At 44.5% G+C, this 25,637-nt stretch overlaps 1 protein-coding gene across 2 annotated transcripts; it reads left to right on the top strand.

The window, feature by feature from the left end:
* The first annotated feature begins 112 nt into the window (after positions 1-112).
* Positions 113-25,637, top strand: HIPK1 (homeodomain interacting protein kinase 1). Of its 2 annotated transcripts, none has more exons than XM_065698189.1 (16): positions 113-273; positions 1,243-2,320; positions 7,516-7,639; positions 9,819-9,938; positions 10,632-10,718; positions 11,283-11,467; positions 11,729-11,891; positions 12,258-12,480; positions 13,335-13,456; positions 14,820-14,954; positions 17,478-17,617; positions 17,791-17,973; positions 19,182-19,397; positions 19,684-19,922; positions 20,286-20,422; positions 21,137-25,637. In XM_065698189.1, the coding sequence occupies exons 2-16, from the start codon at positions 1,245-1,247 to the stop codon at positions 21,620-21,622; spliced, it is 3,636 nt and encodes a 1,211-aa protein (XP_065554261.1). In that variant the 5' UTR covers positions 113-273; positions 1,243-1,244; the 3' UTR covers positions 21,623-25,637. The 2 variants fall into 2 exon arrangements, with proteins under 2 accessions (XP_065554261.1, XP_065554260.1); XM_065698188.1 differs by having other exon boundaries at positions 17,475-17,617.

Raw genomic sequence — 25,637 nt, 5'->3', positions numbered from 1 at the left:
GGGGTCCCGGGGCGGCGCGGCGGGAGCGCTCGGGCCCGTGGCGGCGGCGCAGGCCGGGAAGGGGGGGCCCAAGCGGGCCCGGGGCGGGGGGAGCGCGGCGGAGCCTGGCGGCGGCGGCGGAACAGCGGCCTGGGGGCTCCCCCCGGCGTGCGCGGGCCGAGCGGGCCGGGCCGGCGGCCGCGGCGGGGGCTATGACGCACCCGTTGCGGGGCTCCGCACCCCCGCGTGTCCCGCAGGCAGGTCCGGCGCGCGGCTGAGAACGTCCAACCGGCGGTGAGTTCCACGGCGCGCGGGGGAGCCGTTGTGACCCCCTCAGAGCGTCACAACGGACTCCGGCCCCGAGCGGGACGCGGCCGGCGCCGCCTGCTCCGCTCTGAGGGCTCGGAGCGGCCTCCGCGACTGCGGCTTTTCAGTCGCTGGTGGCCGGCCATGGGGGAGCCGCCCCGACGGCTGCTTTTGCGCAGCTTGTGGCGGGGCCCGGCGCGCCCCGCTACGCGGCGGGTTCTTGCCCCTTGGCTGCGGGGCTTGGAGGGTCCCCCCCGCCGGCGGTTTCTCGCCCGCTGGTTGCGGAGCTCGGGGGGCCCTCCCCGGCGGCGGTTTCTCGCCCGCTGGCTGCAGAGCACCGAGGGCCCGCCTCAGCGGCCGCCCCTCGCACGCCCATGGCAGGGCACCGAGGGTCCCCCTCGGCGGCGGTTCCTCTCCCGCTCGCTGCGGGATCTGGCCGCCGGCTCCAGCGAGGCGGCTGCCGACGCCTGCCTCGTCTTCACCCGCAGGTCGTGGCGCTCCATGTCGTACATCTGCCGCGGAGTGCGCGGTCCCCGTGGGACGCGCTGTGCCATCGCGGTCAACATCTGTGCGTTCAGTTTGGGTCGGGTTTATTTTTACTCCTGTAGGGAAATAGGGGGGGGGATGGAGTTAATTTTTGTGGTGTCTCCCTGCTTCCATTCCTCAACACTGTTGTCCTGTTTCATGTCAGGGTTTCTTTAGCCTTCAGAAGGCTAGATAAAGGGCTGCCTGCTTCTTATGGTGTCGGCAGTGAGGTAAAATGCTGTAGTTCCACTGCAGACCTTGCTCTGTGGATGCCCTTAGGATCAGCAGTTCGAAAGGCCACCTTCTTAGGTGATAGGTACCATATGGCGCTTAGAAACACACTTCTGGTTCTGTTGTGCAGATGGAGGATCTCATTCTGTCACAACCTGCCGCCATTTAGCAGTCCTAATGAGTTCTCCTCTCCCTTTTCAGGTATGGCCTCACAGCTGCAGGTGTTCTCCTCTCCGTCAGTATCCTCGAGTGCCTTCTGCAGTGCCAAGAAACTGAAAGTGGAGCTCTCTGTCTGGGATGTTTCAGGACAGAGCAGTAGTGACACATATTATACCCACAGCAAAAACCTCCCAGCAGCTCAAGGGCAAGCAAGCTCCTCTCATCAGGTAGCCAACTTCAGCATCCCTGCTTACGATCAGAACCTCCTGCTCCCTGCTCCTTCAGTTGAGCACGTTGCAGTTACAGCAGCTGACAGCACAGGCAGCAGTGCAACAGCGTCCTTCCAGAACAGCCAAACCCTAACACGTAGGAGCAACCTTTCTTTACTGGAACCATACCAAAAATGTGGATTAAAAAGGAAAAGTGAAGAGGTCGACAGCAACGGTAGTGTGCAAATAATTGAGGAACATCCACCTCTCATGCTGCAAAACAGACCTGCGGTGGGTGCTGCGGCCACAACCACCACGGTAACCACTAAAAGCAGCAGTTCCAGTGGTGAAGGTGATTACCAGCTGGTCCAGCATGAGATCCTGTGCTCTATGACAAACAGCTATGAGGTCTTGGAATTCCTGGGCCGAGGGACGTTCGGGCAGGTGGCAAAATGCTGGAAGCGTAGCACAAAGGAGATTGTAGCCATCAAAATCCTGAAAAACCATCCTTCCTACGCTAGGCAGGGCCAGATAGAGGTGAGCATCCTCTCTCGCTTGAGCAGTGAGAATGCTGATGAATACAACTTTGTTCGCTCCTATGAGTGCTTTCAACACAAGAATCATACATGCCTTGTATTTGAGATGCTGGAACAGAACTTATATGATTTCTTAAAGCAAAACAAATTCAGTCCATTGCCCTTGAAATACATCCGGCCAATTCTGCAGCAAGTGGCTACTGCCTTGATGAAGTTGAAGAGCTTGGGTCTGATACATGCTGACCTGAAACCAGAAAACATCATGTTGGTGGATCCTGCACGACAGCCCTACAGAGTGAAGGTGATCGACTTCGGTTCAGCCAGCCATGTGTCTAAAGCAGTGTGCTCCACTTACTTGCAGTCACGTTACTACAGGTGAGTACTGACACAGTGCTCGCTTTCATGTGCTGTGTGAGCGAAGTAAAGCTGCTCCTGATGATGTGCTAGGGGGTTGTTTCTGCACATAGGTAATTCTTCTGCCATTAGGTCTAATCCCAGTTGAGGGGGGAGGAGGAAATGATCAGTCTGTCCCATGTTCTGCATGGTTCCTGTTTCCCCCCCACCAAATTTCTATGTAAATAAATAGAACTTCTGCTTTGTGAGTGTGACATCATGCAGTCCAGTACCTCCCTTTTCGCCTGTATTACTGCAGTAAGTTTTACCCTGTTGCTAGCTTGTGGCAATGTGTCTAGTAGCAACCTGGGGAAGCAGTATGTGGCTACTAAGTAGTGAATTTTTGAGAGCTTGCCATGATCTGAAACCAGTCCATTAACAGCAGTCATTTAGAAGGGAGAAAAGTCAAAAGGATTCCTATGTCTTTTTGTCCTGCTTTTTTTTATTGATTCCATCTTTATCTGAAGCCACTTTGTTGAGCACATGACTTCCTGTGTCAACCCTGGATAAGCCAAGCTTTCATGAGACCTGTAGCTCTTTTAAAACCCTCTTGAGCTACATCTCTGCTTCCCCTAGGAAAATGTAGAAATGGCTTCTGCCCAGCTCCTAAGAATTAAAAACTTTGGGCAAAAATGTCAAACCTCAGAAACTGTGCAGCTAGCGCAAGCTGTGCTTTTTCTTTCAGTTATTCCTCCAGCCTGGTTCTGTTAACAGTGTGTATTTCAATCCTAGTACCAGTGAACTTCAGTAAATAGATGCAGAAAAGTACTTGTGGTATCAGAGGGACGTGAAAAGTCTGCTGTGTTAGGGTGGCTTTTGGTGGAATGTGAGCTCGCTTGACACAGAACTTAACCAGTATCTAGTCCTTCCAGCTGAGACGAGACAGAGGACTCGAGACACTCCACCCCACCCTGTGTCTCTGCCCTGTTTGATGTCTTTCCCACATCCTCTGAGCTTCAGTTGAAAGCTTGTAGGCTTGGTCTGTTCATTCCTCATACTCCTTGTATTCTTGCTCCCCTTTGTTTTGAGGTTGGTTTTTTATTTACTCCCTCTTCCACTGAGTACCTGTGCTTTTTCTTTTACTTGTTACAGGCATTTCATCCATTCATGATCTTCACTCAGCTCATTGGCACCTATTTTCCCAATTCTAAACTATTGATTGTTGATTTCTGTAACGCAGTTGTCCTGTATGTGCTGTAGCTCTGTTAAAATGCTCGCTATCTAAAATGCATTACCAGTTCTGTTGTTGCTTTAGGAGAGGCAACCACTGATCAAGAATCAGCTCTATCTGACTTGCAACACATGCGAGCACAGCAATTTGGGGAGGCATATAGTGCTTTCCAGTTTCTGTATCGCTAAACCCAGATTTGGCTGAGGCAAAAGCAGCAAGGGGTGATAAGTATCTGAGAGGGTTTGCTGGGAAGGAAGCTGTCTGCTTCGTTTTTGTGTGCAGCACTAACTCCCAGCCACTTCCACCTCCCTGATGCAGGGTGACTGACACTGCCAGAAAGGCAAATAACCAGAGAGTAGCTGGTGTTTAAGGCTGGCTGCTTGACTGAAGGCAAGAATGCTGTGATGTAGAAATCTAATATTTAGTGATATGTAATTACCTTAATGGTGGCGATTACTAAAATCCATAATCTAGGAGCTGATGGAGATGGTGTACAAACCAGCTTATGGTGGGAGAACTGGATTTCTTAATCATGTTCACAGTAAATTGGTGTTCACATGAGTTCCAGGTTGGACTTTTTTTTCCAGTTTAATAAAACAGTGTAGGCTGTTTGGTTCTCTGTCAGCTATTAAGAATAATCATCATCTTCTGTGCTCAGTTTCTTGGTTTTAATACCTGTTGCTGGCATTTATGTAACCTCTGTCTCCTGTAGCAACCTCTAAACCAGCCTGGCTCAGGCACTCTAAGGTGAGTTTTCCGATATACACACCCTGAAGGAAAAAACCTTCCTTTATTAATTATGCCCAGTGCTGCTGGAGGGCATTTTGTCCAACAGCCCTGCTCACTCCACTTTCCGACTGTGCTGCTGGCAGTTGTCAGCCTGCCGTGGCCTCTGTGAGCATCACTCAGTTGGGATGGAGCATGACTTAAAGTGTGAGCAGAAGTGCCTATGAAGAATTCTATGGCTCCAAAACCAGGCATGGACTTTTGACAATCATGTTTTATGCAGTGAGCAGTTTTTGTGTCAGTCCTAAGATCTACTAGGGGTAATTCCTGACCTGAGAGTATGTGCTTCCTACATCAGGTGAGAAGGGTGTGGATGCTTTTGTTTTTCCTGGGGAGGATAAACAAGAGAAAGGAAGCAGACAGCTTGCATTAAAAAATCCTTGGGAAGACTGATCTCCCTGCTGTCCAGAGAGTGAGGGTTACTGATGTCCCATGGTATGTGTAAGTGCAGCATCCTATGAGTCCTGCTCACATCCCTACCTCCTGATTCCTGTAGAGGCACCTGCAAATTGAAGCTGCTAAGCTGAAGGACTGAACAATCTGGGCCATGAGAAGGTGGCACTGGGTGCTGAGGGAGTGCAGGGTGCACCAATATCCCTTCCTTACCTCTCCTTTGGGCTGCATGACCCACTTCTGTCCCAGTCATGGTGATCAGTGATGATCATGGCTTACTAGCTGCAGTTGTACAAGCTTCATATTACTATCATCCTTCACAAGGTGTAGGACTGGACACCCAGGTGTCAACATGGTGTGTTCTGAAATGGTTAAGTCTCAGATTTTTCAATTACTGCTGGGAATCCTGCTCTTCAGAGACTGCCTGAGCACATTTGCCAGCTTTGGAAGTCAAGAGTTTGGCAAGCTTGTATGCAAAGAAGGAATGTTGCTCATTTCTATTTCTAAGAGCTTAAGATAGTAAAATCACTTTAATCTCTGACAGACCAGCTATGAAAGTGACCTCTGCCAGTTGTCCCGCTCAGCCTACATAAGACCACTAATTACAGTGGTGTAAAAGGATATGAGAGAGTCTGATTTATCAGCTCTGTCCTGCAATCGAAATGAAATCAGGTGGCTCTTGAGAGCTTACTTAGTTTCAGGGAATAAAATGCATAGAGTTCATCTTGCTGTCATTTTGGTATTGAGGTTTCAGAATACCTAAGTTCCAGCTTGTAGTTAAAGACTAACAAATGTCACATCCAGCTTTTGGTGCCACTCATCTCTCTTTCCATTGGAGTTTTTGGTGGGGTTCTTTTAATGGACTTGTGAAGCTTCAAGCATGCTCTGCTTGTTCACAAACCGCTTTTAGTTTGTTTGCCAGTCCAAACCAAGAAAGCTTACACATGCAACGTTCCTTATACGGCAGGTTTTTATCCTATCTGGATTGGAAATTCCTGCATAAGTAGGATGAACAAGAGGATCAATACAGTTTGATGGTGACTGATAGACTAATGTATGAATGACTGTATTGTACTTGCTGTGCTTGTGAAGAATAAAGTGCTACAGAAATGGTTTCCTCTTGTTTGCATGTGTTAGCCTATGGAACTTGGAGCTATTCTGGCACAGTTCTTTAAAATACAGATATTCAGCAGGACTTTCAGCACTCAGATGTATCAAATAATTACCGTATTTGCATAACCATTTTCTATTTTCATGTAAGTGAAACCATTGAAAGCTGGCTACTGTCAGGGATAGACAAGCTGGAAACAGATCAATGACAAGGAGAGTGAGTGTCAGGATGTCTTCACTTAGATTATCTATTATTCTCATTACTAAAGGTACATCATGGCTCTGTTTTGGGGGGCTCAGGCATAGTAGAACCTCCTTTCTTTAAAGCTGAATGATAGGGAAGAGCTATGGGCTCACTGCAGCAAACACCTGGTTCATCCATCTTTTCTTGCTAGATCTTGTGCTTTCTCAGGGGCAACTGTGTGTTGTTGCTAATGGTAATGGTGTAGTCTCCTAAAACAAAAGCTGTATTTGTGTCACCACGACACAGTGTGAGTAATTGGAGAGTCACTTCTTGCCATGTGCAAACAGAGCAGTGTTCGGGTGGAACAGTTGAGGAAGGCGAGTGTAGGATCTGCTGACACCTGTGCATTGTGCAAGCCCTGTTCTTTACAACTCTGTGGAAAGAGCAGAACTGGTTCCAGAGCTTTTATTTCTGTTAAAAACACAGAAATTTGTGGTTTTTATTTTACAAGAAGTTTCTGTTAATAAAAACAGAAATATCCATGCTGTACACAAGGAATGCCCCACAAACTGTGGGATGCTCCCTGAGTCATGACCAGAAAACAGGACTCATCTGTCTTCCTTTGTGCTTGTATTAGTGATGCATGAAGAAGATCAAGGGTTTCGTGTTTCCTGTACTTTCCAGAGTAAATTCCCACACCAGCTCACACAGGGGTTTTTGCAGCACTTGGGTTTGATGCTCTATGCAAATGTATGACCAGCATTTAGCCTGACAGAATGGCATTGGCTTGTTTCAGAGCTGTGTGTAGGTGAAGAGTTGTACTAAAGCATCCTTTTGTTTTATGAGTCAGTTCCAGACAAAAATCTCCCTGAAATTCCACCCTGTTGCAGAAGCAAATCCTGCTTGGAGTTTAGGTTTTTCCATCCCCTTCTCCTAAAGGCTAGGCCAGGCAGGTAAGTTTTGCATTAGGCGTGGTTCAGTGCACAGAAACCTGTAATGCAACCTTGCAAAGCCGTCACAACCTCCAGCTGTGTGCTCTCCATCCATTTTAAACTGGAAACTCCAAACAAACCCTGGATGAAAACCTGCTCATAGAAACAGAGCAGCTCTCTGAAGAGAGGTGACTTGCTCTGCAGGTGCTGTTCTTTTCCGGGTGGAAGCAGGCAGCCTCCTGCAGCTGGTACCTGGGCTCTTGAGACCTTCCTCTGAGAAAAGTCATTGTTTTGCCAGAACTTTTCTTGTCAATGCTGTTAGGCCAGGTTGTGTGCGGTGACTTCATAGCATTGTTGTATAAAGGCCACCTAGGAGTTGGAGGGCACCATGGCAATAAAGCGAACCCAGCTGTGCCACTGAGTACTAAAAAGGTTGGGATCTGTTAGGCCACTGGAGGAAACATCTTCCGCTTTAAAGTGAAATCGCTTGGTTTCACAGGGATTCACTTGTGCTTGGAGGAGAAAAGGAGTGGTGTTAGCCAGGGAAAAGAACTGCCTGTTTTCAGAGTCAAAGATTTTGCTTTTTCTTTCTTTTCAACAGAGCTCCTGAGATCATACTGGGTTTACCGTTCTGTGAAGCTATTGACATGTGGTCGTTGGGCTGTGTGATAGCTGAGCTGTTTCTAGGCTGGCCTCTGTATCCAGGAGCATCTGAGTACGATCAGGTGAGAGCACATGGCAGATGTGGGAATGTTCAAACGAAGCTGCAGTGATCTGTCTTCGGACCCTCTGAAGCCAGTGTATCCTACATCAAATTTCATCTGGTACAAATCGCGGTTGTCTGACATCTTAAGTCCATTTTCCCTCTGTGATATTCCCATTGTCTGTTTCTGTCGTACAGAGAACCAGAGAGTTCTGTGTGGTTTGACTTGAGTTGCATGTCGTTATCCAATACATAGAGTGAATTTATACTTAACCCCCTGGCTTCCAAACCCAAAAGCTGTTGAAATATCTTCCAGTCCAAAGCAGAAGTGTGTACCCTGGCTTGAAACACCCTCTGTAATTTCACCATGAGGGCAGTTTTTCCATGTGGAGACAGAGCAAGCCAATCATTCCTGTTCTGTTAATACCTACAGCAGACCTCATCTTTAATGCTAAGTGTGAGCTCCAAGCTGTCTCTGAAATAAAAGGGCAAGAGTCTGAAAGGGCATCTTTAACTAATTAGGTCTTTCCATGGGTACGTTGCATTATTACCTGGGCTAGTCAGTTGCCTTTAAAAGGGCAACGAAGCCTATATGACAAGTTTTTGGAGGGTAAGTTTTCCACTCTGGTTTTTATGGTGGTGTCTTATTACAGTGCTTGGTATAGTTGTGATAAACCACATTAGAACTTACTAAGGTTGAAAACTTGTGTTCTGTCTTCCCAGCACTACAAATTTCCAAAGGAAACACAGTGGTACTTTAATAAGCAGAATGAGTTAGAAAAAACCTGAGGTAGGGCATGGTGGTTTCCTTGCATACGGAGTTGTGTGTAATTCTGAGAAGCTTATCTAGTTATGGAGGTGGGTGGGGAGGAGGTGCTTTTTCCATTGCTTAATAGCCAGGATTTTGCAGTCCTTTGAGGCAGGGTGAGGTGTGACTTCGTGTCCTTCCTTTTGATACTTGAATTGCCCTTGAAAACTTAGGATGATTTGCTTCCATGAAGTTCTGCAGGGGCAAGTCAAAGTTCAGGCAGAAGTTGTGAATGGACTTCTCCAGGAATGGAATGAAACCCATCCATGGGCTGGGCTGGGATTCACAATCTTTTTAAACGCACTTTGGCTGTACAGCTGAAGAGTTACGTGTTACAAAACTAACAAACCTCTTAGCTGAGCTGTATAAAAGGTAGTCACCTGCAGATGCTTCAGATCGACACTGGCAGAAATTGAGTCCGCACATTCATGTGGATCACAAGTCATAACAGTGAGTTAAGTGCCCTGCAATCTTCAGCTGATTTTGGTGCAGTGGAATAGCAGGAGATTTGCAAAGAAGAAATGAGACGTGCTAAAGGACCTATAACTGATGGTTATCGGGTGGCTTCCCTTAAACTTTTAAATAGACTCCTTTGAGAGTCGTGACAAAGGCGATGTTCAGTGAGAAAAGTGACATCTTGGAAAGCAAATACCATGAGAAATTGGGCAACATTTGGAATATTTTAGAAAGCTGATTATTATGCTTTTTCATAATGGCTGTTTCCTTTCCTTTTCCTTTTCCTTTTGTCTTTGGAAACTCTTTACCGGAGTCTTATTGATACTGTCACAAATATTCAGGGGCATTTTCCAGAACTCTGAGCCATTTTTTTTGTTACATGTAAGCTCTACTAAATGGTTTTGAGGCCAGAAGAATCTGATTGTGCTAAAGGTTTGGTCTTGCTTGGACGGTGAGAGCTTTACCCTGACATTATCCTGGAATCGTGTGCCTAGGCTCTCTGTAGCCAGTTACAGCAATGTTGCTTGGATACTTATGCCTTTAATTATATATACGTACATGATAACTGCTGTGGTATTTTCTCTCTCAAAATGTGTTCTTTTTATGTTGCTGATGCAAAAGCCTATTGGTGTTATTTTTCTCCAGGTCTCAAAAGCTTGCAGTAAAGTCTAAAGCTTACAGCTCACGTATACTTGGGCAAAAAATAAGAAAGATGTTTTCAAAACCTAGAATTTCTGCAGATAATATGATTGAAAAAGTTAAATGTCCTTATAAAGGCTTTGAGATAGTCCTTCTGATTTTGTAGTTCCGGTTATCTGGGTATTCTTTCTTTACAGGGAATTTCCTGTTTGCTGCAAACAAATCAAGCTGATGATTGCTCTGCTGGGTCCGAGTTCTTTCTATGGGGAGTCCTCATTCTTTCAATCTTCTTTCCTAGATCCGTTATATTTCACAAACTCAAGGCTTGCCAGCGGAGTATCTTCTCAGTGCGGGAACGAAAACAAGCAGGTTCTTTAACAGAGATCCGAATTTGGGATACCCACTGTGGAGGCTAAAGGTTTGTCTGGTTTGCATTGTTGATTCTAGTCTGTTCATCGAGGACTTGATTTCAATTCACACCAAGGTTTAGTGTGCCATGAAATCATTCTGAGTGGAGATTGGGTTTGAAACACTGTTCAAGTACAGCTGATCTGTGTGTTTCATTTTAGGGACTACAGACCTGGTACTGGTCTAACAATAGCAGCTGTGCATGATAGGACCAGCAAAGAGTGGGTGTTAAAGTAATTGAGATAATGGTTACTTATTATGGCCTGCTCATTCTTGGTGAAGTATGTCATCTTGTTGTCATCTCCTGACAATACAAAGAGTAAAATACAGAGTATTTCATGATGGTCTTTGTTAGTTTAACAGAAATCTATTTGTGTATTGGCAGGGGACAGGAGAAAAATCAGATATATGCTTGATTTGCCTCTAAAGCTGAGCAGCAAAAGGAAGAGGATTTAAAATACTTACAGCTTCTTCTCTTCCTAAGTCAGAAATCTTCAGTTCTTCTGGCTAATGCACTGTCAGCTGTGCAGTGAATGATCTTTCCAGATGAGGAAATGAGAACCCAGGGCTGGTTTGGTTTGGCCTCCTGGCACGCGATTTATCTTAATGCAGGCAAAAGATCTGGCTCTGCTCTTTACTTGCAGCTTTTTCTTCATCGATATGCAGTGTTTCAGTTTATATTAATGAATGCTTTCTTTTATAGACCCCGGAAGAACATGAGTTGGAGACAGCAATAAAATCAAAAGAAGCTCGGAAATATATCTTCAATTGTTTGGATGATATGGCGCAGGTAGGTGGAGGTCTTGTAACACACAGATACTGTCATATCAATTGCATACATCATTGGGATCTAAAAACGAGGCTCCTGTGCTGGAGCTGTCCTGTTCCAGCTGCTGTTGAGAATACTGATGCAGGTTTGCCATGGTGCCAGTTTGCATCAGAAATCACTGTATTAAAGACATGAGGCCTTGAATCTTAAATGTGTTGGTCTCAGTTTTCAGTTGCAATTACATCTGTGCAGAGAATGCAGAATCTTGTCGTTCTGATTTGTTAGCCCCTTACAGCCCTGCACATAGAAAGAGGGGCATATTTTTAGGCAGTGGAGAATGAATCCTGGTTGCTGTCTATTGAACAGACCAACTTCACATTAAGATGAGAATTCCATGTGTAAGTTTGACTGCTTTTATAGAATGAGCAAGAGAAAGGTTGGTTGTTAGAGCTGTGCTATCTAAAACTATTATGCTGGCTAAGAGATAGAAATGCTTAATAAATATTAATGTGATGTGAAGTTACTGAATTGTTGGGTAGTAATTAATTTGATGTTTGTGTGACCTGCTCTCATCTTACTTTCAAGGTGAATATGTCTACAGACTTAGAAGGAACTGACATGTTGGCAGAGAAAGCTGACCGAAGGGAATACATTGATTTGTTGAAGAAAATGTTGACAATTGATGCAGATAAGAGAATTACTCCACTGAAGACTTTGAACCATAATTTTGTTACGATGGCACATCTCCTGGATTTCCCACACAGTAATCAGTAAGTTCCCTTAGATTTCTTTTCTGCTTTCTGTCAGTGCTGTTTTCTGCAGTTTCTGGCTGATCTGAAAAAAAGCACTGACATGGATAAGGAGTGGAATGTTCATAAGATTCCTTTTCATGTTTTAGAACATTCGTTGTTGGTTAAAAAAAGCCCTCAGAAACTAAACCTAAAGGCACGTTCATAAAGTTGGGAATCTCTTGTGTCTCTCTCGTCCTGTTTTTACTTATCTAATATTGTCCTGCTGTCATTCTGTTTCAGTGTGAAATCCTGCTTTCAGAATATGGAGATCTGCAAGAGAAGAGTTAATATGTATGATACAGTGAATCAGATTAAGAGCCCATTCACGACTCATGTTGCTCCTAACACAAGCACAAATCTCACAATGAGCTTTAACAACCAGCTCAATACAGTCCACAACCAGGTATGAGTCTTTGAGCCATTTTATATTGATCGAAGAAATGGAATAGTCTTAATTCCATGCTTTCAGGCCAAATCCTGCAAAACACTATATTTAAATGGGTGTCTAGAATTTGTAGTCTTGAATTTTAGTTTTTCAAACCTCAGGCCAAAGCAGTCTCTTTCGCTTGATCACATTTGCCTGTCAGTTCAGCAGTGTAAGTAAAGTTGGTGCAATTCATGTTTATTCTCCTATGTTGTCTTGTGCCTTTTACCTGAAACCTTTTCCTGGTGCTTGGTTCATGATGCAGTAGTGGTGGTTCCTGTTGTTTGTTTTATAACAAATAGAAATGATGAATCCAGCGTTTTCTGTTCCTTTTTTTATTCCTAGGCCAGTGTATTGGCTTCCAACTCTACTGCAGCTGCTACTCTTTCCCTGGCGAACTCAGATGTGTCACTGCTCAACTATCAGTCTGCTCTTTATCCATCATCTGCAGCACCAGTTGCAGGAGTAGCACAACAGAGTGTTTCCCTGCAACCTGGAACCACCCAGATCTGCACGCAGACTGACCCGTTCCAGCAAACGTTCATTGTTTGTCCCCCTGCTTTTCAAAGTAAGTGGAAAAAACCCTTTGTGTGAGACTGTAGTTTCAGTTAGGTAGGAATGAGAAGGTTTAATTTGTACTGGATTGATGAAGTACAGAAGACTGCCCTGTGAATGCCTCAAATGTAAGTACAGAATCAGGTCAGACATGTGTAGGCAATTTAGTTCTCTGCCAGGTCATGCTTGAGCAGGTGACAGTATCTTGCCTGCCTAGGTTGCAGTCTTCATCTGGTCGCTGAACCAGTTTTTCCCCCCAAACTGAACACAGCAGCATTCCACAGAAAGCAGTAGAGATAGGAGCTGGAGCTATGTGAATATAAGAAAGTGGTGTGCTCTGTTTTTTGTATGTCAGGAGTGAATATCTGGCCTTGTGAGTCTCAGTTCACAAGCACCCATGCAGTGGTGTAGTTTGCTAGCAACACATTGTTGCAAGTTGCAGGTAAGTGAGGTTAGCAAAGCATAGCTGAGTCCTGAAAGTTCTCTATTTATGCTTAGATCTGCATGGTGTTATTATGGAGGGGCTTATAGGAAATGAGAACTGATCACTGATAGCATAACGTTTGAACTTGGTCTCAAGGAACATAGCATTAGGTATCTGTGTTCCTTGAAGGCAAGATAGTGGATACGAGCAGAGCCGAGCTTTTGAGGACTGGTTGTCCATACTTGTGCGTTGGCATACTGGGACTGCAGAGGTATTTACTTCAGCTGGGGTTTTATTAGTATGCTTTTGTTAAAGGGAATGGCTTTTCCTTCTCTTTCTCTGACCCTGTCTTCCACCCTTATCTGGTAGGGATTTGATTTTGGAAAGAAACTAAAAAGAAATAATAAAGCTGCTCAGTACTGATGTGTTCTTGTCCTCCACAGCTGGACTTCAGGCAACTACAAAGCATTCTGGATTCCCAGTAAGGATGGAGAATGCTGTCCCAATTGTACCACAGGCACCTGCAGCGCAGCCACTGCAGATCCAGTCTGGTGTTCTCACACAGGTAAAAACCCAACCAACCAAACCCCATAAAGTTCACTGCAATTCCTCCCACCATCCAGGAGAACCTGGCTGCTCCTCTGGTGCTGGGATGAATGCAGGGGGTCCTCAGAACACTCCAACAGGTTAAGTGTAGGTCACTTCTAAGACAGTGTTTTGGTGTTTTTCCTGAAATATTTAAAGTCAAATCTATTTTATAGAATCTATTTTAGGATCTTGATTTAATAATGAGAATAAATGTGGAGTTTTCAGCTGCTAAAAACAGGCTGCTGTTAAAATATCATCTTCAAATCAGCAAAATGATTTTTGGCTCCTCATTGTTAATGTGAATTCGTGTAGCTGTTTCATACCTGTTTCTGTTGTTTACAGTTTAAACAATATGGGATAGCAAAATGCACAACTAATTACAAGAAAATGCTATTTTCACATCAGTGATGTGTTGTAAATTAAAACAATTTCGTATGCCAAAAGTACTGCTTTAATATGTAGGGAGTGCCCAGTGAGTCCCAGGTTTTATTCACTGACAAATTGTAATTGCCTTTATATGGAAGTGCACGTTTTATTAATTTGCATAGTTTTAGTTCCTGCTGACATTAACACAGACTTCATGAGTTTTACTCTCCGTGCAGTGTATTGTGCTTACTGACCTACTCGTAGAGGAGTAAGTTTTAGATTGTTCAGTCCAAATGATTTTGGTGTCATTCTGTGATCTCTGGTTTGTTTAGCGTAATAATACAGGTAATGGTACCCAAAAAGCAGAATACACTTGAAGGAGGCCCATCTGAATCCAGACTCTGCTTTTCCTGAGCCTGCAAATTGGATGCTAAGAAGCTAGTTTTAATTAGACATTTGATATACTAATATGTGTCTCGGTAGTTTCATTGCAGATAACTTTGCTCTTTCATGATACAAAAGACCTGTTGTGCCTTCTATTAAATTCCTTAGCTTATATTTTTCCACAACTACTGTATGTGAATTGTGAATTTGGAGGGATGATAGTAAATGTGTCCTGCCAGGGGTGCAGTTTGTGTTATGGTTAGTGCAGTGTACAGAGTGTAACTTGCTCTCTGGGACCCAGCAAAATGTTAATAGCTGAACGCTATCTCATTTTCTATTTTTTAACTGTGTCATCGGAGTAATCGTGTTCCCAAATTCCCTGTTCCTTGTGTTCCCCTTAGGGACATGTAAGTGCTTAGAGGAACATGCCCAGAGAGTCTGGGTGTTGGTTTCACTGCATCCATTAATTCTGGAGTCTGCTCAAGCACCATAGAATGCCAGTGAGGTGAAACCTTCTCTGGCCCTATTGCTGAACCCACTTATCCTGCCTCAGTACGTGTGTTTCACTCACTGCCTGATCTACATTTCAGGGAAGCTGTACACCACTAATGGTAGCAACTCTTCATCCTCAAGTAGCCACCATCACGCCGCAGTATGCGGTCCCCTTTACTCTGAACTGCGCAGCCGGCCGGCCAGCGCTAGTAGAACAGACGGCTGCAGTACTGGTAATTGCCTCCCTTGATTGTGTTCACTAACTGAGTTTTTGTTTTAACTTCGACTTGCAGAGGGCATGGAAGCATGTGCCATCTTGTGGCTGTGTTCTTGCTACATCTTAATGTCTTGTTGTTTTCCTCCCCAACATTGCTGAAGCACTGTCTGACTCTGACGTTTAGTGTGGCTCTGTAAAGAATCCAGATCCATTGACAATTGCTTTTACTAGCTTAGCATTACAAAGCTCTTCTAAGCTATACTGTAGAAGAGTTACAATTGTTCTTGTTCTTCGCTTACTCTCCTATCTTTGTCTTTTGATTGTTGAATACAAAGGAATCAGCCTTTAGCTTGACTCTGCTACAGGTACCTGGATGGCCAGAAATTGAACTACTTGGCAAGTTAGCTACTTATTTTGTTTTCAAGATGTGTAAAGCTGCTTTGCATGTAGAAACGTTTCAGGTCATTAAGCACAGGCTAAAAACTCTAATGACAGCAAATTCTTTAATGTATTGCTTTAGCAGTCCATTTCTCTGAACTTCTGTTGAATATTCTGTAATTTTCTGGCCTTTTGTTATTTATAGCCAGTCGCAGGTAGCTTGCTTCATCCAGATAAAGATACTATTCTCCACAGATGCTTTCAGTTCATATGTATTTCGTGGTTGAAATTAAAGGTGAGCTCTAGTATCCAAAATGGCACAGCAAGCTTTTAGGCTATTTGGAACAATTCCTTAAAAGGTTGGGGGAAAGGGAAGAAACACATCTTTAAGAAGTGTGTATTTCCAAAATTGTCCTCTTCTGTATTCATTTGGCACCTGCATCAGAACAGCTTTGCAAGTGCCACAAAGAAGTCATTGTCAAACTCCAGAATCAGATAAGTGAAGCTTATGAAAACATTGCAGTGCACTTAAGTGCTGGTATCCTCACATGTCTTTCAAAGCACATTCCATTATGTGACCCATGTTGTTTTTTGTGGCTTTCAGTAGTAGTTTGAGTGTCATTTTCTTCCAAGAGGGAGACATCTGCTGAAGTGGAATTTGCTTGAGTCATACCTGCATTGAAATGAAAACGCACTCGTTTGAGTTCTTGTGAACCAACTTAACTGCTCCTTGTTTCTGAGGATGGGAAGGCAGGAGAGTGGCGTTCTCCTGGGTCCTGAGCTGAGCAGACCCAGGGCTGAATCCCTTTTCCTCCTTGTGAGTTTTGACTGCTGAAAGGCTGCAGTCTGGGCTCTGTAAACAGCAAGGGGTGACCATAGCAGAGCTTGGGACACAAGTGACTTGTTAGTGATGTTTTCAACAGCGTATTTTGGGCCTCTGATTCAACAGGCAAATTCTATTCTCCTGTGTGTGTGCAGTGGACTTGGCATTCAGCTCCCCTGTACAGCAGTGGAGATCAGAGGCAGCGCTCTCCAGACTATGAGCCTGGATTCTGAGTTTCTCTGGAGGACTTCCTATTTCTGTTTGGATTCTGGGAGCCTTTGGCGTGATTTTGCTCACCTTTAGTGCTTCCGACACTTCTCCCTTGCTGCTTCCCCTGAGTTTGCATTAGCCATTTGCTAAGCTTTGCGTATTTTTGTCCTTCCTCTGTCAAAACAGTTCGTCGCTTGGAAGGCCCGATTTCTGCCTCTTATTGGGAATTTATATCTTGCTGTATTAAACTCTCTGCTTTGTCTTGTGCAGGTGTTGGCTTTTGGAAAGACGCATGGTGTGACTTTAACATATTTCTCTTTATTTTTAATGTTGTTATTATTATTCCGCTTACATTGGCAGAGGTTTTAGCAGCTCTCTGCTTTGAAGGCTTCTTGTTTGGAACTGGTATTTGTAGTAAGTGGATCTGTTACTTGCAGAAGTACTTTATTTAAAGCAGCAGGTTTATGGTTTTGCAGTGTATACTGCAAGACAGAGAGCCGTAGAGCTTCCAAATCATAGAAATACTGTACTGCCAAATTTAATTGGGGTTTTGGTTTCCCCCTAGAAAAAAACTTGCTTTTTGTCAATTTGGACTGGAACATTGATAATATTCATGAATCTACAGCATCTTCACGTGTCCCTTTTGATTAAATACTTCAGTTGAAGCGGGGTGCGTTCCCAGATAACAGCACTGTCTCAGCTCTCTCAGTGTGAGCCCTCTAAGGCAGAAAACCAGGAAAGGACCAAATTGGTTTCATATTTTGGAATCCTTCTGCAGAGCAGCACGTGTAAACTCACATGCAGAAGGCCTGAGTACTCATGCTGCATCTGACAGTACAATATATGGCTGCATTGTGCAGTATTCTGCACAGTGTTAACCCTCTTTTCCCCAGGTGACATTTGTGATACAAAAGGTTAGCAAAGCATTAGGGGAAGCTTATGTCTCTGGTTTTCTTACTCTGGTCTCTTACTGTACTGAGACCTTTTGAGAGAGCGCAAGTGTTGCGCCGTTGTCTCTGCAAGCTAACAATCTACACGAGTGTGTTTATTGCTTGGAACAACTCTCTTCCTCCCAGTAGGAACTGAAGTCTAGTGAACCTGTGTGTCTTCTTTGTTGTTTTGCAGCAGGCCTGGCCTGGGGGAACCCAGCAGATTCTGCTTCCTTCCACCTGGCAGCAGCTCCCAGGGGTTGCTTTGCACAACTCCGTTCAGCCAGCGGCCGTGATTCCGGAGACCATCAGCGGCAGCCAGCAATTGGCTGACTGGAGGTATGGAACGCACAGGGTCCAACTCTGTGCCAAATGGTGGGAATATGTGGTGTCCCGGGATAGCACAGAATTTCTCCCTTCCCTTCAGAGTCGTGCGGGGGCTCAGTGCAGCTTGCTCTTCCTGCAGTGTAGTCATGGAATCTGGGGTTGTTCTTGTTTTTTTTCTGCTCCAGGAATGCACATTCCCATGGAAATCAGTATAGCACTCTCATGCAGCAGCCATCGCTACTGACCAACCATGTGACATTAGCCACAGCACAGCCTCTGAGTGTTGGAGTTACTCATGTTGTTAGGCAGCAGCAGAGCAGCAATGTTCCAGCAAAGAAGAACAAGCAGCCAGCACCAAGCGCAGCCAAGTAAGGCTTCCTTTTCCAGTCCTAGAAAGATGTGGGTGTATTTGTAGATGCCGTGGTTTAAGCCCAGCTGGTAGCTCAGAACCATACAGGCACTTGCTCACTCCTCCTTTTTTCCCCCTGCTTCTGGCAGGATGAGGAGGAGAATGAAAAGAATGTAAATCCCATGGGCTGAGATAAGAACAGTCCAATAACTAAAGTATAATACAAACTGCTACCACCACCACTAATAATAATAATGCTAAGGGAAATAACAAGGGGAGAGAATATAAAACGAAAAGGGAAGGAAAGAAAATAAGAACAATAACACAAGTGATGCCCAATACAGTTGCTCACCACCCACTGACTGATACCCGGCCCAACCCGAGCAGTGATCTGGGCCTTCTGGGTCACTCCCCCCAGTTTTCTATCCTGGGCATGACATGGATATGGATATGATACGGATATCATATGAGATATGGAATACCCCTCTGGCTAGTTAGGGTCAGGTGTCCTATCTCTGCTCCCTCCCAGCTTCTTGTGCCCCTCACTGGCAGAGCACAAGAGACTGCAGTGTCCTTGATCAGGGTAGGTGGTACTGAGCAACAACTAAACCATTGGTGTGTTACCAGTGTTGTGCTCAGAATACAGCCAGAGCACAGCACTGCACCACATACTAGGAAGGAGAAACATAACTGTTACAGCTGAACCCAGGAGAGTGGAAGTTTCCTTTATGATGTGAAAAACTGATCTTCTGATCACAAAGGCATCCTCTAATCATATAACTTTTTAATGTGCTACAGTTGCTTTTAAAGATGTGGTGGAAAATATGTCTGTACTGTAATCACTGATGTAAACGATGCTAACTTCAGTGAGAGTGCAAGGAACATAGTTGATCAGGTGCTTTACTGTACTGGTCAAAGGGGAGTTTCTTACACACTGGGGGTGTGTTGGTGGCCTAGCAATACAAGTGATAGAATTGGCATCTGTTGAGCAAGGGGTGGCAGGTTTCTGGCAGTGTTTGGATAAATCAGTTCTCTTTAGAGCATCACTGTGTTGGTCCCTTCTGGGATGTGTTCTGTGCCGCTCTCGTGTATGAATGTCTGTACTGAGGTTCTCTTTGTGTTTCTTCCTGTATGTGTGCTCCAGCTTGCTGGAGCCTGCCTGTTCTCAGTGCTGGTTTGTCCCAGCCTGCCCACATGTAGCTGAATACTGCACTGGTTTTCCTCCAGGCCCAGCTCAACTGTAGAGACTGTGCCCTCCCAGGTTTACTCGCTCATTGGCAGCAGTCCTCTGCGTTCCACCTCCTCCTCTTCCAATGTGCTCATCCTAGTGCCAGAGCAGCACCAGCCCATCGTGATCCCAGACACTCCAAGCCCACCTGTCAGTGTCATCACCATTCGCAGTGACACTGATGAAGAAGAGGACAGCAAATACAAACCTGCCAGGTAGGAAGTCTCTTTAAGCAGCCAGTACTGATTTGTCCTGATCTGAGCCGAGGCATCAAGGATTGTGGAGAACATGCAAAGCCTGGCTAGGCTAAGCAGCACTGCCTAAGACAGAGAAATCTGTGATGTTTGCTGTGCTCTTTGTGTCGCTAGTTAATCAGAATTCCAGCTGAGAAGGAGGAAGGGTATGAGATCCCAGAGGGAGATTTCCTGTATCTTGTGGGAAAAGCTAGAATATTTCACATCTGGTTTTTATTTGGTTGGGTTTTTGTTTTCTTTCCTGCAGTTTGAGCATGAAGCAGAGGTCCAATGTCATCAGCTACGTTACTGTTAATGACTCCCCCGATTCCGACTCCTCCCTGAACAGCCCCTATGCCATAGACACACTTGCCTCTCTGGAGAGCACAGGCGGTGCCCTGGAGCTACCGACTAGAGAGGCAGCTGACAGCTCCAGCTCTCGGAATATCATTGTGCCACCACTGAAGACGCAGCTCAGTGACTGCGTTGTAGCTACCCAAGTGTCAGGTAGGTTTTTACCATGGCTCAGCTGCTCTATTATCCCTGCCACCTTTGTCCTTGAAGTTTTAGACTATCTGTGTTGGGTCTTCAGCAGCTTTAGGTTTCACAGCTGCTGTTCTGAGAGTGCAAGCCTTGGTCTGTTTTCAGTTTCATTGATAGATTTACCTTTCGCATATATTTGGCTTTTCACATTTAGAAAGACATGTAAATATCCCTGATTATTTCTTGTATGGTCAGATTTTTAATCATAATTCAAGGAAAGGCTTTGTTACAAAAATAGTCCCGTTGTGTTCTTTGGTTGCCTAAGCTGGTTAGACAGGGCACAGCACTTTAGAGGGAAGAATGGACTAAGCTTTTGAAATCTTTCAGGCATCCTGAGCAGTACCAGTAAGACCAAGCCAGTGGCCTCCATGAGCGGGCAATCATCAGGATGCTGTATAACACCTACTGGGTACCGCTCACATCGCGTGGTAACAAATGGTGTGCAGCCTCTCAATCTCAGCCAGGTAAGCAGCGTGTGACTTCTGCTGACCTTTGAACATGATGCTTTAGAAACACTATGATGTATGGCAAGGAGAATCAGCTTCAAAGAACTGAGGAGAGCAGTTCCCTGAAGCTGATTCTATCTTGTAGGTATGAAGGTAAAGTCTTTAGGGGGTATAGGTGAAGTTTCTCAAGGCAAAGGGTTCTTTTATTAAGGCTGGGCCTTGTGTCTCAAACTAATAACTAGCACCTGACTTCCCTTGAAACTTTGAGATTAGTTTCACTTCAATTTGTGTCACTCCTCTTGATCTTTTGAGTCAAGCTGCAGTAGCCATTTAGAAGAGAGGAAGTGTTACACCTCCAGTTCATTTCTGGTGTGGGAACAAGATGGGCTTTGCACTAAAATGGCTGCACTCACACTGAGGTGCCAAAGAAGGGATGCGTGAGGAGCTCAAGGGCTGAGTCAGTCTTAGGACCTGCCTGTGCTTGTACAGCTCTGTAGTGTTTTACCCCAGATATGGCAGTTTGATCGCATTGTAGAGGAGAAGTGTAACCTTTGTCTTAGAGAAGCTGCAATAACCCTTCTCAAATCTGAGGGTTTCACAGAGCTGGGAAGGGAGGATCCTCAGAAGTGTCAGTCTTGCAGCTAGAACAGAGGTGTTGATCGGAAGGCTCTGGCTGACCCTTCCACACTCACCTTCTGAGCCACTAACCTTATCTACTCCTTCTCCTTACAGAACCAGCAAACAGCAGTGCTGGCGTCCCAGGAGAGAAGTGGAAATGCTGTCCCACGTAGGCAGCAAGCTTATGTGGCACCCCTTGCATCGACTATTTCTCAGGCTCCCTATGCGTTCCAGCACAGCAGCCCAGTGCATCCCCACCTTGCAGCAGCAACAGCAAGTGCACATCTGTCCAGCCAGCCACATATGTACACTTATGCTCCAACCACTGCTGCAACCCTGGGCTCCACCACCTCCATTGCCCACCTCTTCTCTCCTCAGGGCTCCTCACGGCACACCACGTACGCTGCCCATCCCAGCACGCTTGTCCACCAGGTCCCTGTGAGCGTTGGTCCGAGTCTGCTGACATCTGCAAATGTTCCACCTGCCCAATACCAACCCCAGTTTGCTCCTCAGTCCTATATTGGTGCTTCCAGAGGATCTACTATTTACACTGGATATCCGCTGAGCCCGACAAAGATCAACCAGTACTCATACTTGTAGTTCCCCGAAAGCAGTGGGCTGGGGGTGCTGGAAAAGAAATTTTGGTGAACCTGGTAATGGCTGTCTGACTTCTTATTTCTCTTTTGTTTCTCCATGTTTTGTTCCTTCTTTAGTTTGCGTGTGTGTTGTTCAAAACCAGCTCTAGCGAGTTCAGTCCCTGGCTGAACAGCATGCTTTGGCACCAGAACGTTAGTGTTACCGGACTTGGTTAGTGTTACCAACCCTAATTCAGTATTGCTAACACTAACACTCAGCTTTTAAACTTTTATTTACTTTTATTTTAATAGGTGCTTTTAAAAGCTTCGTGGTCCCGTTTATGTAAAATTGTTCTGTTGTGCGAATCCAAAGGGCAGAGAACATCCATGTCCTGGCAGACAGACCCTGAGGACTATTTTTAACAGGAAGACTAGCAGATTATATTTTAGCAGCTTACACAAATCCATCTTTCCACTCAAACTGCAATGCATGTTCATCTGTTGGAGCAGTTTTAAAGCCAAGCGTCATAGGTTAACGTTTGTTCTCTCATTCACGTTGTCTCTAACAACATTCTTAGTTCTGCAAAAGCCATTTCCGTGTTACTGTCAATGTGTTTTGTTTACCGCTCTGCTTTGTTTAAGGACTGGTCAAGGCAGCTGCCTCCTGTAGCGATGTTACATATTCAGGAGTCCATGTAAACTCTGAAACCCCTTTTGTGTTCTTGACAGTTCAAGTGTCTCCATAAACCAGCTGCATTTTTCATTGCCTTCATCACACGATTCTGTTTCTCAACCTGTATTCGAGCTCTCACTGTGTAACAGAATGCAGCAGCTTTGTCGGGATGCTGCCGTCTTCAGCCGAGACCAAACAGCGCAGCATTGCTCTAAACTTGGGTTTCTCTTAACTTAGGAGATGCTGGCCCTAGACTGGAGCTGGATTCCTTCACAGAAGCACAGGGCTTTTCTTTGTTCTGTTTTTCTTAATCCTCGTGTGATTCAGTGAGGAGGGAGTTTGACATGCAGCGAACCATCACTGTATTGATGTGTACAGCTTTTTATACTCCTGGATATGTCAACAGCTACTTTAAAGCACTCTTAATAAGACTTGTATACAGTACATGCATGTAGGAATTGCAAAAAAAAAAAAAAAAACAAAACAAAAAAGAGAGAAAGAAAAAGGAAAAAAAAAGAGGAAAAAAATCCAGATTTTAAAGTTTATTACTGAATTTAAAACTATTTTAGAAGTTTTGTATTGGTGGTGTTTTAATATTTTACATAAAATGAAATATGTACATATTGATTAGAAAAATATAACAAGCAAAACTTCCTGCTAACCCCAAATGTTCTGTCTTTGTAATCAAAATGTGTAGTGACTATACTTGAATTCTGTACTTAGTGTTTGTCTAATTCTTAAACGTTCCTGGGGATGGAGTTTGATGTATCCTTTGTATTTAAACCAAAATGAATTGATTCATGTTGGAATGTATGTGATATAATGCAATGGTTAGAGCTCATCACTGTAGCACTGAGAGAGGAGTAGAGCTTCATGAGAGACAAGGATACCTTCTGATTTGTTTTGCACAGGTATGTGTGATGAAGAGTTGTTTGGTGTGTCCCCTTATTGTAGTGCCTTAAATGATGATGTAGTGTGACTAGAGTTTACAGTGAGCTTGCCTTATGAGGGACCAGCAAGCCCCCGTCGAATTGAAGCAATTCACTAAGCTTATCACAGCAAGAACAGCAGTATGTTGCATAGGTGCATTGTTCTCAGTTTTAATGCTAATATCATAAAAAAAAAGGAAAAAAGGAAAAAAAAAAAAGCTACATTTTTGTTTGGAGTGAAGCGATGTTTCCTTAAAGCTTTTCCTTGCCAATGGCACATATACTGTTAAATGTCTGTCAGTGCATTTCGAATAAGGTAGTGCTGGGAATGCATTGGAATGTTTAGTCTAATATTGCCCAAGTGATTAAATCTGTGCAATCACTTTTTCTCTTAGGTTAGTATGGCGTTACCTTCCCCCACGTTAAGAGCAGACAGTTCTTGTAAAATATTGCTAGCTTGGTGATAGAATTATTTATACCAAAGAGAGCCTGCTGTAAAGCACATAATACCATTAAAAGTTTTATAATGCTACTGCTAATGTGGAGTTGTTGGGAAGGTTTGTCAGCTGTAGCCCTAGTCAGTGTTCAGAGGAAATGCTCATTTCCATCCTCAGTACGTAGATTAAGTACCTTGTCCAAGCGGATGATAAACTGGCTCGAGCGGTCGTGTTACTGCAGCAATAAGAGGTTTTGGGAACCGTGAATCCCAGTTTCTGTTCCGTCCTGGTGGAAAAGAGGCCAGTTCTCCGAGTGCCAAGAAGTGCAAAGGCCATCTCTGGAATTCCACATTATTGATAGAAGAGAGTCTGGACTGACCTGGAATCGAACTGCTCAAGGCTTGGCATCTCTTCGGATGGAAGGATCGAGGACTTTGGAACTGGACAGTAGCATTGGCGGTGTTGTTCAGTGTATTTTCAGTCGGAGCCCTTCTGTAAGCGTGCGGATAACCAACCGATCTTGCTATGCCACGTCACTGGTGTAAACGATGCTCTCTGTTGCTGTAGGCACTTTCTTCCTTTTTCCCATAGTACATTGCTTGCATTCAGTACTTGCCTTGAGATACCTCTGGGGTACAGAGTTGTGCCTTTCCATCAAAAGGCAATTCCTCTGTTTCAGGAAAACGTTATTCCCCGTTTCACAAACAGTACAAGTGTTTTCCATGAAGTCCTAACAGGGAAAAGAAGGACTTCTAGCAAAGTCTCCTAATAATTTTGAGAAGAACTTGCCTGCTTCCCTAACAAAAACCAATTCAAATGACCATTGGGAGTCACTAGGCCATAATTAAACCCAGTCAGATGTATTCACAAAGCGCGGTGTCATCTTTCCCGCTGCCCGAGTTCCCAAAAGAACGGGAACAAGGAGGACGAGTTGGAAATGACTCCGTAAAAATACCCTGCGATTCCTCTGTGATGCACAGCAGAAACCAGGCAGACAAAAACCCCCAGCCTAGGAGGGCCAGATTTCACCTCTGGATCCCGGAGATCTCGGTATGTGTTGCCCAATTTCAGGGTGCTGTAAGGAGACCCTCACCTATCCAGCCTCCCAATTCAGTTCAAGAACTGACTCTCCTCATGGTCTAAAGAAGTGTGCTATCTCCAGATAGAAATTGGAACCCTTTAATGTACTTGAAACCAGTTTGGGATTCACCTGTTGAGGATTTGATGACCCTGGTCCCATCTAGACTTGGCTATGTGGTTCCTGACCTGTAAACCCTGCATTCCCTGACCTGTATTCACAGCTGCGATAGCCCCTGCAGAGGCAGCTTCGGAGGCTTTCCTGCTTAGCACCTGATTGATGGGGTGCAGTCATTTACCTCCGACTCGGCGTTTTCGTTTAGTACATGAAACTAAATTGCTTCTCAATGACAGGATTGGCACAGCCCTGCTTCCTTTTCTTTTGATTTCAACTTCTGAATGGTTCCGCATGTCCACATGGTTGTTTGTTGCTAAACTTTATATAAGGTGTGGTTTCCGATTCAGCTTGAAATATATCTTATCTCACTACATGTAGCAGTACATTATATGTAATGTTAGTATTTCTGCTTGAATTCTTGATATTGCAATGGAATTCCTACTTTATTCAATGTATTTGATATGCTAGTAACTGTGTAAAACCTAACTTTCTTTTATGGTTGTGCTCTTCCTTTTTACAAGGCGCTAGGTACAGGTAGTTTCGGATAATTACTCAGCTATGTTTGTATTGCTGATGTACTTAGGGGGTATGTAAAAATCATTTTAACAGAAGAAATAGCTATTTAAAGATTTAATACTAACTATATGGGAAAAGGGTCCATTGTGAAAACATAGTTTATCTTTGGATTCAATGTTTGTCTTTGGTTTTACAAAGTAGCTTGTATTTTAAGTATTTTCTACATAATATGGTAAAAATGTAGAACAATTGCAATGCATCAATAAAAAGGGTTAATTTTCTGTACTCTA

Source organism: Lathamus discolor, chromosome 19 (genome assembly GCF_037157495.1).
Source record: "Lathamus discolor isolate bLatDis1 chromosome 19, bLatDis1.hap1, whole genome shotgun sequence".
NCBI classification, from domain to species: domain Eukaryota; kingdom Metazoa; phylum Chordata; class Aves; order Psittaciformes; family Psittacidae; genus Lathamus; species Lathamus discolor.
Note: the sequence above shows the minus strand (reverse complement) of the source record. Positions and strands in the feature narration are given on the sequence as shown.